Source organism: Amia ocellicauda, chromosome 17 (assembly GCF_036373705.1).
Source record: "Amia ocellicauda isolate fAmiCal2 chromosome 17, fAmiCal2.hap1, whole genome shotgun sequence".
In the NCBI taxonomy this organism is placed as follows: domain Eukaryota; kingdom Metazoa; phylum Chordata; class Actinopteri; order Amiiformes; family Amiidae; genus Amia; species Amia ocellicauda.
In genome coordinates, this window is record NC_089866.1 from 12742362 (window position 1) to 12757364 (window position 15003).

General features: G+C 39.8%; 2 protein-coding genes across 4 annotated transcripts in view; one reads left to right on the plus strand and one right to left on the minus strand.

Annotated features, from left to right (window-relative positions):
- Window positions 1-9360, minus strand: part of grapa (GRB2 related adaptor protein a) — a 29286-nt gene extending 19926 nt beyond the window's left edge. Inside the window, exons 1-3 of one of the 3 annotated variants that reach the window (XM_066689459.1) lie at window positions 9038-9358; window positions 7274-7371; window positions 5606-5725 (exon numbers count right to left, since the gene is read on the minus strand). In XM_066689459.1, coding sequence (XP_066545556.1) covers window positions 5606-5725; window positions 7274-7371; window positions 9038-9115 — 296 coding nt within the window. In that variant the 5' untranslated portion in view covers window positions 9116-9358. Of the gene's footprint in view, window positions 1-5605; window positions 5726-7273; window positions 7372-9037 lie in introns of all 3 variants that reach the window. The other 2 variants (XM_066689460.1, XM_066689461.1) reach the window with 2 other exon arrangements.
- Window positions 9361-14693: 5333 nt separating this feature from the next.
- Window positions 14694-15003, plus strand: part of LOC136713036 (transmembrane protein 94-like) — a 30244-nt gene continuing 29934 nt past the window's right edge. Inside the window, exon 1 of the mRNA XM_066689927.1 lies at window positions 14694-14729. Coding sequence (XP_066546024.1) covers window positions 14694-14729 — 36 coding nt within the window. The remainder of the gene's footprint in view (window positions 14730-15003) is intronic.

Genomic DNA, 15003 nt, shown 5'->3' on the forward strand with positions numbered 1-15003 from the left:
AGATTTATTCCTTCAACCGCCATTCGTGGAAACAGGTGACAGAGCCATCAATATGCTGGCAGTAAGCCATTTTAATAATGCACTTGCTTTTTATGATGCCAAACAGCAACACTAAGCCATCTGAGATACAGGTTGTTTTTCTTCCAAATTTGTAACATTTTTATTACTTTCTTTATAATTCATATTTCAGGGAGGAACACAGACATGAATTATTATTTCAAAAACTATCTTTACTACTAATACTAATAAAATTGTGTTAATATCTGTGGACAATTTTGCATTTCACAAGACTATCAATAAATACACACACACACGCACACACACACATAAACATATATTACTTGGTTCAATCATCTGGAATCACTTTTCTCTGGGCTGAATTTGACAAAATGCAAAGATATAATTGTATAATATGTATAGTTATTAAGGTAAATGAATCATCAGATAAAATTGTTTAAAATGAAGGGTGTGAATACTGAAAGGATTTCTCTTTATTTCAGAAACAGTCCAATTCCCATGATTAATGTGCAGCCCCATTCCTCTGGTCTAAATGAGATTTTTCACAAATCAGCCGAGATGAGTAGTGTGTCTGTTATTGTTACTAAAGCCCCAGGCGGCTTATGTGCTGTGAATGATTGGGCTGTGAGGTAAATAGGGAGGGTGTGGGCTGTGTGTAGGTTAAATAGTTACTCCCCAGACTGGTTAAGGAGTACAATGTGAGCTGGGCCTGGCTGTAAGGGTAGTGCTGAGGCAGGAGCGACTGGCACAAGGTGAATACAGGAGCACAGGGGCTGTTTCTCAACATTACAGAGTTTGATCTTTGATCTCTGGAAAATCTAAACATGTACAGGAGTCTTTCCAAGATACAAAAGGGGAAAGAAATGCCAGTTTATAAATTCTATTTTAATGTGAACTTTTTCTCTACAGGCTGTACAATTTCGCACAGAAAGTAGCTACCCTCCTGATTTTCCCTGAAGAATTCACAGATAGTCATGTGGGTCACTGTTCATCTGGTCTGAGAGAGGTTACAAGCTGCAATGTGACAGCCATCAAGTTAGTGTAGAAATGCTGCAAGCTTTTATCTATGTAGAGAGTAGTTTTTTGTTTGTCTGATTAGTTTTAATTTCAGTAATGTGCATTAAGATGTGCAGTATTTCTCAGAAATAACTCTGAGCAGGGTTGTTAAAATGGTAATTCTTAAGAAAGCAGTAGTAGCTGGTCAGACTCATAGTGAGCTAATAGATCTAGGAGTGTAATTAATCACTGGGAAGTGCATCAAGTCCTTAAAGTAGAATAGTATAACATCTTAAGAACACACAAATAATAATAACTTTATTCATAATTATCCCCCTGACTTGATGTAACCTTACCTAAAGTTACCAAAAAACACTACAGCTTGCATAAAGCTTTTTCCCAGTAGAAGACTGCCTCTCAGCTGTGCTGCAACGTCTCTGTCTGAAAAAACCTTTCTCTGTTTCTGTGCAATTCCCGGTGATTTATGTAGATCAGCAGTAACAGTTTGCGCCAGCGCTTTCTGGAACTGAACTGAAGCCGTCAGCTTGCCGTTTGTCGGTGCTTCCCCCTCGTCACAGAGTGCCTCACCTAGAAATTTCCTACATGGGTGCGGTTTGCTTGCACAGGTAGTGCCTGAAGCCATTAACTTGTTCTGACAGCTTCATTAAGCATTAAGGTCCCACAGAGCAGCAGAGCAGCATAGGATATAGGAGAATGTGTATGGGCAGGCGCACAGCACAGCGTAGTGCAGGAATCAGGAGGCTTCAGAAAAAGTCTATCTGGCTGAAAGGAAACATTGCAGACAGTGTTGTCTGTGTGTGCCTAACCATACACATGCTTATAGAGTACAAAGGGTAGGTATAACCAGGACAAGTCAAATTGGTTATTGAGTAACAAACTTATTTTTACATAAGCCAACTGTTTTAATTGCATTATCAAACAGAAAAGTAAAAATGCAAAGACTCCTGCTAAGGAATTAAGCCTGTTGTTTTTCTATATCAGTCAAACGGACAGTGTCACCCAAACCCAAAGTGAATTTTAATACTGCTCTCATTCCACCAAGAATAATATCCACAATACCATTCTCCCATATACTGCAATGCAGAACAGCAGAGACTAATGCATTTGAAAGCCAACTCATTGAATATTTGCTTGAAAATCCACAGAGAGAAGAGGAAGAGAAAGTTTATCATTGCAAAACACAATTTAGACATGACAATGATTTCCCAACACAGATGAACAGGACAATACGCCCTACTGAAAAATGTAATTCCAGCAGTTTCATTGTTTCCATCCTGACGGAACTGTGTGTCCTATCGCCATCTGCTGGGAGGTAAAGTTACCCCTGGTTGAACTATGTACAGGCGTGTGTGTTTGGTTCCAGCTTCAGTTGCTCACAGACAGCCCAGTGTTCGACTCACAGCTCGTGCAGTCTGTGAATTGTAGCCAAATCATCATTGCTAATCCTCATTCCACTTCATAACAAATCCCTCTTGTGTTATATAATAATGTCAGACAGACAAATAGTTCTCTTTCATGTATAATATGTTTAAGAGAAAAAGTGTAGGTTAGTAGGTTCCATAGAAGAGCAGACAGGTACATTTTCTGGTCAAACATGGACAGGCTATACGAACCTAACCTTTTTAGTTTTTAGCAAAAGAGTGCATCCTCTCCATAAGGGGATTTTATACAAGTATTCAAATAACTGAAAAATGCTGATCAAATAAATCCAGGGGAATTCTTCAGGACCAACAGTGAAGTAATGACACCAGTGGAAAGTAAGAGGATGTTTTCTTAGGGAAACTGGAAGCTCTTCTTATTACAAAGGCTTTGTGGGAGTCTTTAACTAAAAAAACATTCATATTGTTCAAGCAGATTCTCTGGGATCCTTCAAGAAGCAGCTAGATCATATCAGTAAGCGAGCAGCAACCATACAAGCAGGAAGCAGGATGTGCCGAACGCCGTGCTCTCCTTCTCATTACATCTTTCGGTTCGTACACTTTCTGCACTCAATCAACACAGCTTCCTAATAGATTAAAATAAATACTACATCACTTAAAACAGAATCTTTAAAAACACATATTTGACATCCACCCCTCCATCTAAACATTGACTAAACAAGATACATAACATGGGGATGTGTACACGAGGTTACATTTATTAAAATAGGATTTAGTTTAGCTGTGTGGCAAAAAATAAAATAAAAAATAAAACTTGTACAGTATGGATATACACACGCGTAACATATTAGCATCTACAATCTAATGCTTTCATTTTAACTGAAGCAAATCTCTTCAAAGGAGTGCATTAGCTTGCCAGAGTCTTTCTGCTCATACGATGATGATCAGTCTTTTAGGCAGGCACTGAAGTGACAGTGGAAAGCTGTGCATTGTGAGGATGTCGATTTATGAATAATAAAAATCCTCTGTTTGTGGAACAGGGTCACCTGGAACTGCACCTCATTAAAAGCAATTTTTGACGAACATGGAATCGAACAGGAACAATATAACTGACTCAGATCATACAGGCAGAGCTATTCAGGCAAAGTTCTGTTTTAATATTGCATTTGCATTAAACCGAAAAACACTTCAATGAAATTGTGTGCTCGTGTCGGCGAGCTGCAGAGCTCTGAGCTTAAATGCCTTCATCTCCAATATGCTTTTTCATAACTGCATAGAGCACTGCAAGTGGCGATAGTAATCTTTTCACGGCAAATGGATACAATTCTGTCGAAACCTGTTTGTAATGTCATTGCTGCAGAACCACAAACACAATTTGTCATTCAACTGAACAGGCAATAAAATATGCCTGTGAAATGGGTTGTAGTTGTTCGTGTGGATTGGGTTTATGTTTTAAATATTGAAATCACCCCGAGGTAAATCAGCCAAATGATTCCAATTGAAATCGAAATTCCGCCACATGCCTCTCCCTCCACTCCAATCACAAGACTGCAGAATACATTTTAAACAATGACTAAAGTGAATGAGTAAAGTCAATAAGAGAGTCAATAAAGCTTAGATATGGGATTCTTTTTACTTGGTGGGGGTGGCCCTTACAGGAAATCACACTGTGCATTTCTCCTTAACCACCAACTGTATAAACTGACAGGGATAAAGTAACCCATGTTGGTATTTTTTATTTGATTATTCAGGGTCTTAACTGACATTAGGTCCAATATTAAGCATGGAGAACTAATTTTCCATTTCCATTTGTTATTTAATGATCACACAGCACTTTAACTATATTGATCAGAAGATAAGTGTTTGTCAACCATTTAATTTTAAACATTGCTGTGGAGGATTCCAATGTCAGACCTATGAGAAAAAAGGGATCGACACTGCCTGATTTGAATAGCTGATGTGTCACCAGTCACGCATCTGGTACTCAATGCAGACTGCAGTGCTTAAAGTTACGAAGCTGATCGACACCCTCAAAGGAAAGAGACATGCTTGCTGAGCTGGCGCGCTGCTAATTTATTTGAAGCTACTCTGAGGAGCAGTGAGTCAGGCTCTGTACAATGACTGCAGCCGTCAGCCGAAGCTGCCTTCCCGATGGGCGAGGTTCAGACTTGTAATCCCCCATACAATGGCAGTGTGCGTTTCAGCACCTGAAGGGGAGTAACCTCCCAAAAATGTCTGGCTCTCCATGCCAACAAGACACAGTGATATGGGGGCTGGATGGCACCAGGCCCTCAGAAGGATTAGAAGAGGGCAGGATGCCACCTACAGCCAAAGATTTGCCTACATTGGAATTGGGCTGCAAACCACAACACGAGTCATATCAATGTTGAAATATATTGTTTTATTATGTCTTTAAAATGACATGGGGAAATACTACTGATGTCGTAGCCTGGCAATAATAACCATCAACGAATGAGGACCACGTGAACATAAGAGCGTAGGAAAGATTATGACATGGAAGAATTCTGTTAATTTATTTGCCAAAAGCTTATTTATCATTTAATTCAGTATTCCACGGAATCGCTTCAAAGGATGTGGCTAGCAGTTTGTCCCTGATGCCCATCAACATTTTCTTAAATATGTGTCTCTTGTTTTGAGTCCTTCAAGAACATCCTCTTAACTCTAACTTGTGTTTTCTATGACAGCATATATTCTGAAATATATTGTCAATGAGCGGCCTATACTGGAAAGAAAAATATATACTTAAAGAAGAAGCATTTGCCATGGGACGGAATTTGGCAGTTTGCTGTAAAGGACTGATGCTTTGGTTAGAGAAAAGGTGTCTGCTGTTAGTATATCTTGATCACTTTCAAAATGTTCAGGCATTAAATTCATCATCCATAAGAATGTGAACGCTGTAGACGGTTACGCTATATCGAATTAAGGCTGTGAAGAATTTTTTAAGATACTGTTTATATAATAATATTGATATTTAATTCAATACTTTTAGTGTCTCCTAGTCTCCAAGATAAATAAGGACCCATTCCTGTGAACACACCATTGTCACCCCCAAACTATGCCAGCCAGTGTCATCATCACCTGATTAACTTTTCTTTCAGAAAGCGAGAAAAAAGCTCCTCGCAATTCTGCGTGTTTATCTTAGCCTGACCCAGGGAGGTGAAGTCTCTTACCTGACAGACAGAGAAAACTCCCCAGGAGCACTCTCGCTCTCTCGAACCAGGAAAACGCCAACCTCTCGCTGCCTCAGTCTGCCCTCCGCCACTTGTCTGGATATCCGGCCTGTGAACCATCTTACACATGACAGCACAGTCCACATGCCCAGGGCAGAGAGAGAGAGAGAGAGAGAGAGAGAGAATGAATGAATGAATGAATGACTGACAGCTCAGTATTATACAGTACAAATCCTTTATCTTGCACTGAATTTAACAAAAATCAGGAGTGAACAATTTAATAAATTCCCAAGTTGATTTTAACAGGCATATTCATATCTGCATGTAAAGCCTTCAAGTCTATAAACAGAAGCAACTGGTTGGAAACACTTGCCTTTTAATAAGGCATTGTTTCGCATACATGTCATTTTATCTAGCTGTTATATGAGTACCAAAAGGAAATTACCTCAGTTTGACCTTGCCTTTGCCAAAAGGTTTCAATTTATGTATCATTTGCCAGAGTCACAAGCCATTGTGGTTTTCATTATGTGCAAAACTAAGTTTCAGCTTCAAATTAAAAACTTCCAAATGAAACTTTAATCTAAAATTCGTTGAAATGTTGAAATGGAGCATAGCTATAGGTACAGTAACCCATTTTGAATAACCTCATGACATTCCCCTGTCATTCTAATCTTGTTTCTTATTTTTCAATTATTTTAGACCTTTTTCATCTCAATTTGGAATTGCAAATTAATGAGTTTGGATCCGTGCTTCAACGCTGTGCTCCGTCAGAAGGGTAAAGTAAAGCAGTTGGCCTGAGATGCAGATTGTCAAACATGTGCTGTTTTTCACACTGCAAGTGCACTATCACACTTCACAGCAATTACGTCAGTATTAAATGCAGCTGAAACGTCTAACAATAAGCCACAGGGAGCTACTGATATGCAAAGCTTTGAAGATCGAACATATTCCAATCTTGGTCAATTGTGAACAGAAACCTAGGAAGCTCTATGGCATCAACACAGCTAGGATTTGAGACCGGCTAGATCCCGGCTATAGGAAACATCCTGCACACTGGATGGAGGCCTGTACTGAATGCACCACTAGGCAGTTAAGTTCCCAGGTAACCAAATAATGTTGTGGCTACAGTGAACACGGACCAATCCTGCATGGTGGCAACATACATTTGTAGACTCCAGGGAATGTTGTCACAACATTGTACAGCAATGTTATAAAATGTTGATTTATAACTACAATCTAGAAAAAGATTCCACAAACAAATACAGTGCGTGAAATGGATATTTAATTTCAATCTAAAAAACAAAACAAAAAAAACATAACAAATGTTTTTATGCCTTCAAAATAATAGAATTGCCTTTGCAATGTATTAAAGCTCCAGGGACAGACCCATGTGTATCCAACACTTCTGTGCAACAGTGAGGGAACAGTCCATTAGCAAATTCAGCAAACCATTCCAATGGCACCATGTGGTCAGGGTAAAACTATTCTGAAACGTAATTCCCATGTCTTATTTGTCAACACCCAATACAAAAGACCTACAATGTCACGCAACATTGCCAGGACAAAATGTGTTGGTTGGGTTCCAATTGTGTTTCAGTTCCTCTGTCTAACACTGTTTTGGCAAACACAAAACATTCACACGCATGCCATGCTGAGTGAGATACTTACCCATGGGGTTTTACATTGATGTAGTTCTTGGGCACAAAGCCCTTGAGGCCCCCCAGCTCTGCAGTGTACCAGTTGGGGTCATCTTCCATGTTGGTGATCTGGGGACAAAAATCACGCATGAAATTTGACCTTTGACCTGCCCTGATTCAAGTAGAAAGTCGAGTGCTCCACTCCACCCTGTGTTTCTACAAAGTTGTTCTAATATAGTCTCGGTTACCGTGTTACTGCACCTTTGGATCAAATTGAAATTCACAAACTACACAAAATGAGATTGTGATTAGCAGTGGTGCTACATAACCATAAATCTTCAGTTTATTTTATAAAGAATAAAATAATGGCACCTTAAAGAGGCCCATGGATTTTAAAGAGTTATAATTTATAATTTTCTTACATATACCCCTAACCAATCCTACAATAATGATGATGTAATACTGATCAAGTAGATACTGGGGTATTTGACCTGCAACACCCTGTTATAAGGCAGGTGGTGATACAAAAATAGAACAGAGAATATAATCAGGAGGATAGAGTAAGAAAAGCAGAACCCCCCCTTCCCAGCAGTCTTCCAGAACTGTACCTCTTTGATCTTTGTGGTCAGCCAGCTGCATGTACCAGATTAACAAGTGCATACATAACATTGATGAAGCATTGAAGGAGTCGTTCTCCTTGTGCTTTATAAAGCCGTTCAAAGTCAAGAAAAGTATGCCAACCACTATGAAACTGTTCCCTATACAGCACACACCAATGGGTACAACACCATCTTGTGGCAATTTCGTCCCACTACCATCCCATGCTCATGATGCATCAATTCGAAGCACAGCTACACATTTGTTCTTCTTAGAGGTGTTCAGAAGACTTCATATCCATCCAGTAAGATTCCAGACATACCTGCAGGTTTGTTTTTACAGTGCCTTTGAAAGCAACATCCATTTACCAGCTTTAGCCTTTAGTGTCGTTCTACAGCAAAATGCAGCTGTTAGACTATATAGCTGTTTTGATATAAGAAACCTATGAAGCTTTTACACACTGGGCTGTGATGCGGCAAGCAGAATTCAGTGAGATAATCTGGAAATGTAACGAGGGGGCTACTGATATTACACCTAATGGAGTAGTGCAAGTAGAACAAAACAGAATCTTGTTATCTTTACGGTCTCATCTTTCACATATCAGCTACTCATCTATCTCACCTTCAAATACATATCACAGCATGTCATTAATATTCTACAGATCTATATTTGAAGCCTAAGCAACAGAAAGTGACAGCCATGCTGATGGGACAGGTACAGTCACACTAGCTCCCCTGCGAGAACAATGCTGCCCGCCTGGCTCTGCTGCTGCTGGAAATTGAAAAGCAGCTGTGGGAGTTTGCCTCAGTTAGCTACAGCACAGAAAATCCCAAAACGGAAACTGACTGGATTGACCCGCAGATTAGGGTATGATATGTTAGCATGTGCGTAAGACAGAGAAGGATCACGTTGACATGTAATATGTAATATATAAATGTACATGTCAATTCCTGTACTTGTGTTGTCATACTATATATCTGCCCAGCAAACATAAGCGCTTCTACGTACATACATATATATACACATACATTTATATGCTACACATTCAGATGTCTGTACTTCTTTTTTGATTAGGACAATTGGTTTGCCTTGCGTATACACATCCACATCCACATCCACATGTCAATACCCGTACATACTTTAGCACTATAACTATTGATCTGTCTTGCACTGCCCTCCAGTCTCTCTCGTGGCTTACCTTCAGTATGTCTCCTTTCTGGAAGCTGAGCTCATCCCCCTCAGTGGCTTTAAAGGTATACAGAGCTACAGCCTCCATCCTGTGCCCACGGCCGTCCTGCACAGACTGCGGACCGCTACGAACTGAGTCAGAGAGAGAGCCAGCGACTGACGTGCAGAGCCAGAGCGGGGCTGCGCAGTCTGTCGAGCTCAGAAGCAGAAATCAGGTTACAGAGTGAGCTGCTGTGCTCTCCACTTTCCTGCAGTTGTGCTGAAGATCTGAGAGGCAGAGATGCTTGCCACGTTGCGCACTTAGGACAATATGTTACATAGGGAGAGAGATAGAGAGAGAGAGAGAGAGAGAGAGAGAGGGAGGGAGGGAGAGGGAGAGAGGTTATTGACCTGCGTTTCCTGACTCTTTGTCTTTCTCTCTCTCTCTCTCACTCAGGGAACACAGCACTCTGAGAAACAGGAAACCAGTACTTACAAAAAAATATTAATAATACAACAAAAGAATGGGGGGGGGGGGGGATTTTAAGCGACTGAAAACAAAAAGAAAGCCCACTCAAAAAACGTCCCCTGAAGAAGGTGACTTCAAAGATCCGCTATCAATTCTCCACCACCGCCAAGTGAGCATAGATACTGATGTACTACCTCACCTAAGGAGCTTCTTCAATCTGTCATAGATAGGAATGAAACCGAAATTTGGGGGATTTTTGCTTTTCAATTTGCTTAAAAATGTGCAAAAAAAATAATAATAATAATGTATGAACACACTACATTGCAAACCAATAGCAGTGTTTTTCTTTAAAGTCTATTAGCTTCCTAATTACAATGTAACTGGAAATTATAGGTTTAAGATGGTGTGAAATGCTGTAAATGGCAGAAGCAGTTAACACACTTCAAATCTGTTTTTTTTTTTTAAAGACAATTAATAGAAAAAGTGAGCGAATGCAGGGTTCCTATTGAAGTCTATTGAAACAACAGTATTGTGTAACACCATGGAGCGCTGAAATTTGGTACACAAAAAATGTATAAAGCTTCTTGCAGTTCACCTTCACTTTGCGGTCCATCAAAAGACTACTGATCTGAGAAAGTAAGCACTTTTCCATGACTTACATACCCTAGAATTAGGGTGAATACATCTGAGATTACAATAGGAGGTGGCAAGCCTGTAGAAGAAAATTACTACTTTGTCCTCAGCTTTAATTCAGGGTGAAATGAATCAGAAAAAAGCAGATATGCAGGAATCTTAATTTCATTTGCGGTTAGGTTGATTGGTGTTATTAGTAGTTACTTTTTTGCAACATCACACAGTATCCCAGTAGATAGAAATTGTGCTATCTAATTTCTAAGAATTAAAGTGCTTGGAAGTGAAAGGATCATTATACATTTTTATTATAATTATTACAAAAGAGGTAAATGTCCAATTAAAATATGTTTTAATAGTCCATGAAGGGAACAATAAAGCATATTTTATTTCTTTTTTTAGATGTCTGGAATACGAATGTTTTTTGTTCTACCCATGCACTTAAATGCCAATAAAATATTTTCAAATGTTCACGATCATTATTAGTTCTATTATTGTTGTGTTTGGGGTTTATTGCCACTGTGGGGCAAAAAGTGGTGAATCTTTCAGCTTCCCAATCAAAAAGGATTATAGGCAGTGGAAAATTAGGCCGTTACCTTCATCAGTTTTCTTCCAAATGACAGCAACTGTTTACCGCTTGACAATGGAGGAAGGAGAAACACAAACACATTGTGACAAGAACAAGGCAGTTACACAACAGACACTTGTCTGGGTGAGAGTCAGTTTCATCATCACATCAGCTAAAAGACTGCATTTAGGGACTTGCACCATTCTTGAAAAAATAAATACATACATCTAGAGACTAATATTATTTTACAGTTGATGAATAATACAGCAAGTGCTGCTGCTTTGCAGGATCTGAGAGTGCGGCTGCATGTATTAGGAGCGCATCAGTTCCACTGCCAATGCCATTATGACATTATGCAATGGAAGAGCAGCGAATGATAGGAGAGTACTCTCAGGGCTCAGTGCAGCTTCCATTTTCCTCTGTGTTACCCTGCACATGTAGAGTTAGTAAGATTTGTAGCTGTCAGTAACTTAATACTCTCCTTTATTAGCATTAGTTAGTATACTTATTAATGTACTTATGCAGAGGCAACATAAGTACACTGGAAACATATTATATGTGGTACATTCTTGAAATAGCCTAAGTATTAAGGAAATGGTGGATTAATATGACAGAAAGTAGGTGAGGCTAATAGTGGTAATAAGTGGTCTCGTCTTATTTCCGTGGTCAAAATGCTCAACATGTGCAAACAAATCATATTTCGTGCCACAAAATGTCATTTTGGCTGTATTGGCTATAGTGCTAATGTCACAAGATTTAGCACAGGACATCAGGTGAACATAAAAAAATCTCATTAGAAATGACCACTCATTTATGTTTGTCCCTTTGTGCAGTTATGACGAATAAGCTTATTTGTATGTGCATGTGTGCACGAAGCCCCTATATATATAGTTAAAGTGAGAAATAAATTAATCAAAACACACGTGATGGTGTAAATATATATATTTACTGAAAACAAGACAGAAAAACTAAAAATAAAAGTTTACGTAAATATGTTGTGGAAGGTTCTTTCAAATGTCTTAATGCATCTTTAGAAACTGTATCGATTTCTCTTTTCTTGATTTACAAAACATTGTCAAGTAACCCGGCGGCTATTGAGACCGGCGAGTACTGGAAGTGTTTCTGTGTATTTAATCTGTGCAGGTTTCACGCATTGAGACCCCATCTCACGCTCTCACGCATTGTCTCTGAAATCTCACACATCTGGGGGAAAGTGTTGTGTGGGCAAATCTCTCATGCATTGTCGTTAAAGTCTCACGCATTCGGCATGGTGAGAAGTGACGTGACTCACGAAATGCTCTTTTGTGGCCATCATTAATAAGATTGTCTGCACATTATGAGTATTCCGTGCAAATGGTTATAATTTTGGCCATACGAAATAATCATTTTGTGCACACAATGCAAACAAAATAAACAAAAAATCTATCTGTTATATTGTAAGCTCACATAATAAAAGAGGCTGACGGCAATGATGGATGTCTCACCCCCACACCAACCTACGTTTTATGACATTCATCACAGGGGGTTTTATCCTGGAAAAATGTACTGATGTGTTAAGAAGTCAGTCAGATATGCCTGGGGTCAATGGGTGTCCCTTTCTCCACCCCTTAGCACTTTTAATAATAATATACCCAGAAATACAGACTGGATTTGATGAATGAATGTGTCTATAAAATGCCTATATACTCTCACCTAAAGGATTATTAGGAACACCATACTAATACTGTGTTTGACCCCCTTTCGCCTTCAGAACTGCCTTAATTCTACGTGGCATTGATTCAACAAGGTGCTGAAAGCATTCTTTAGAAATGTTGGCCCATATTGATAGGATAGCATCTTGCAGTTGATGGAGATTTGTGGGATGCACATCCAGGGCACGAAGCTCCCGTTCCACCACATCCCAAAGATGCTGTATTGGGTTGAGATCTGGTGACTGTGGGGGCCAGTTTAGTACAGTGAACTCATTGTCATGTTCAAGAAACCAATTTGAAATGATTCGACCTTTGTGACATGGTGCATTATCCTGCTGGAAGTAGCCATCAGAGGATGGGTACATGGTGGTCATAAAGGGATGGACATGGTCAGAAACAATGCTCAGGTAGGCCGTGGCATTTAAACGATGCCGAATTGGCACTAAGGGGCCTAAAGTGTGCCAAGAAAACATCCCCCACACCATTACAGCACCACCACCAGCCTGCACAGTGGTAACAAGGCATGATGGATCCATGTTCTCATTCTGTTTACGCCAAATTCTGACTCTACCATCTGAATGTCTCAACAGAAATCGAGACTCATCAGACCAGGCAACATTTTTCCAGTCTTCAACTGTCCAATTTTGCTGAGCTTGTGCAAATTGTAGCCTCTTTTTCCTATTTGTAGTGGAGATGAGTGGTACCCGGTGGGGTCTTCTGCTGTTGTAGCCCATCCGCCTCAAGGTTGTACGTGTTGTGGCTTCACAAATGCTTTGCTGCATACCTCGGTTGTAACGAGTGGTTATTTCAGTCAAAGTTGCTCTTCTATCAGCTTGAATCAGTCGGCCCATTCTCCTCTGACCTCTAGCATCAACAAGGCATTTTCGCCCACAGGACTGCCGCATACTGGATGTTTTTCCCTTTTCACACCATTCTTTGTAAACCCTAGAAATGGTTGTGCGTGAAAATCCCAGTAACTGAGCAGATTGTGAAATACTCAGACCGGCCCGTCTGGCACCAACAACCATGCCACGCTCAAAATTGCTTAAATCACCTTTCTTTCCCATTCAGACATTCAGTTTGGAGTTCAGGAGATTGTCTTGACCAGGACCACACCCCTAAATGCATTGAAGCAACTGCCATGTGATTGGTTGGTTAGATAATTGCATTAATGAGAAATTGAACAGGTGTTCCTAATAATCCTTTAGGTGAGTGTAATACGGCTATAATAATAAGGCTAGGGTAAATGTTTTAGAATAAAATTAATTTGGGGAAGAGTGGAAAAAAAAGAACTCTGATTTGAAGCAAGACATTATTAAACTCCTGGAGGCTAATTTATTCCACAGAGAGAACCAGATATACCAGACATCAGTTAAGCTCCCAGGCCCTGCTTTGATTTGGCTCCAGAAGTGGTCGTTTTTAATGTATGGGTGAAGTGGATGGCTTTAATAAGTCGTTGCTCATCAATGCTATTAGCTCCTCATTCATTATTGACCCTCATTGAAGCCAGCTAGGAGATCCCTGAGTGCTTCTCTGCACATTAGTCTGCAAGGACGTGGGCCTTTGATGCGCACTGCCAGTCTCCTTTTAAGCCTCTGATGTAGACTGGTTTTCTCTTTTTTTTTTCTTACTTTCTTTTTGGTCTGTTTGATATCCTTTTGAGAGCAGAGATGTATTTATTTATTTATTTTAGTTTGTGTGCTGATTAAGCTGGCGATGTCTTTCACACGATTGCATGTACTATTTGTTGGTTTCTGTTGTGTGGTTCCTGGTCCGGCAGAGAAAGTTCGGTTAAATTTCCAGTCCCAGTTTGAGATACAATACAAAACAAGGAGAATAGCTGTGTATAGGGAAGGGGTATGACCCAATGTATTATCAGTGTTGTACTTATTATTATTTTTTTGACTGACAAGCATTTAGTAAAGCATGAATCATTTTCCACAAATGTGGGAACATTTAATTTCAGGCATGAACTTTAAAGCAATATATTATTTAATTTGTGATTTAAATTACTTTAACACAGTAAGTTCAGTCCCTGTAGTCCAAATGTATGGAAATTATTGGATTGTTTTGGTACGTCAGCGATAAACCAACATAACACACATCAAAATCACCTTACAGTAACACAGCTGAGCAAAGTGCAGAGTCTTCTGTAAGTGACACTTTTAATAGCTGTAGTGGGAACATTTGGAGTTGACATTTATGCTCAGTCACCATAGGCACACAAAAGTCAGTCTGATCCAACCTTCAGAGGCCTGGATCTCATTGTGATGTGCTGGTACACTGCATGGATCAGATAGGACAGAACTGAGAGGATCAAACCACCCCAATGAAAGTGACCTGGGAAGGCCATTGTGAAGAGGTGGTAAGTACAGCATCAGGACAGCAGTGTCATACTTTTCTGCTTTCATAATATTCAACCCAGCCCTTGCAGATCCCAATCAGGATCATTTTCATTATTGTCACAAGCAACTGACTTGGATATCCTGTGCCAGTGAAGTACACGATTCTTGACCAATTTAGATAGTTGTAGGTGGATTGTAATGGAAAACAGAACTGGGTTCAGCTGATCAGATGCTGAAACAGTGGATGTGTGTGTGTCTGTGTGAGAGAGAGGGAGACAGTGATGACTAAGTATG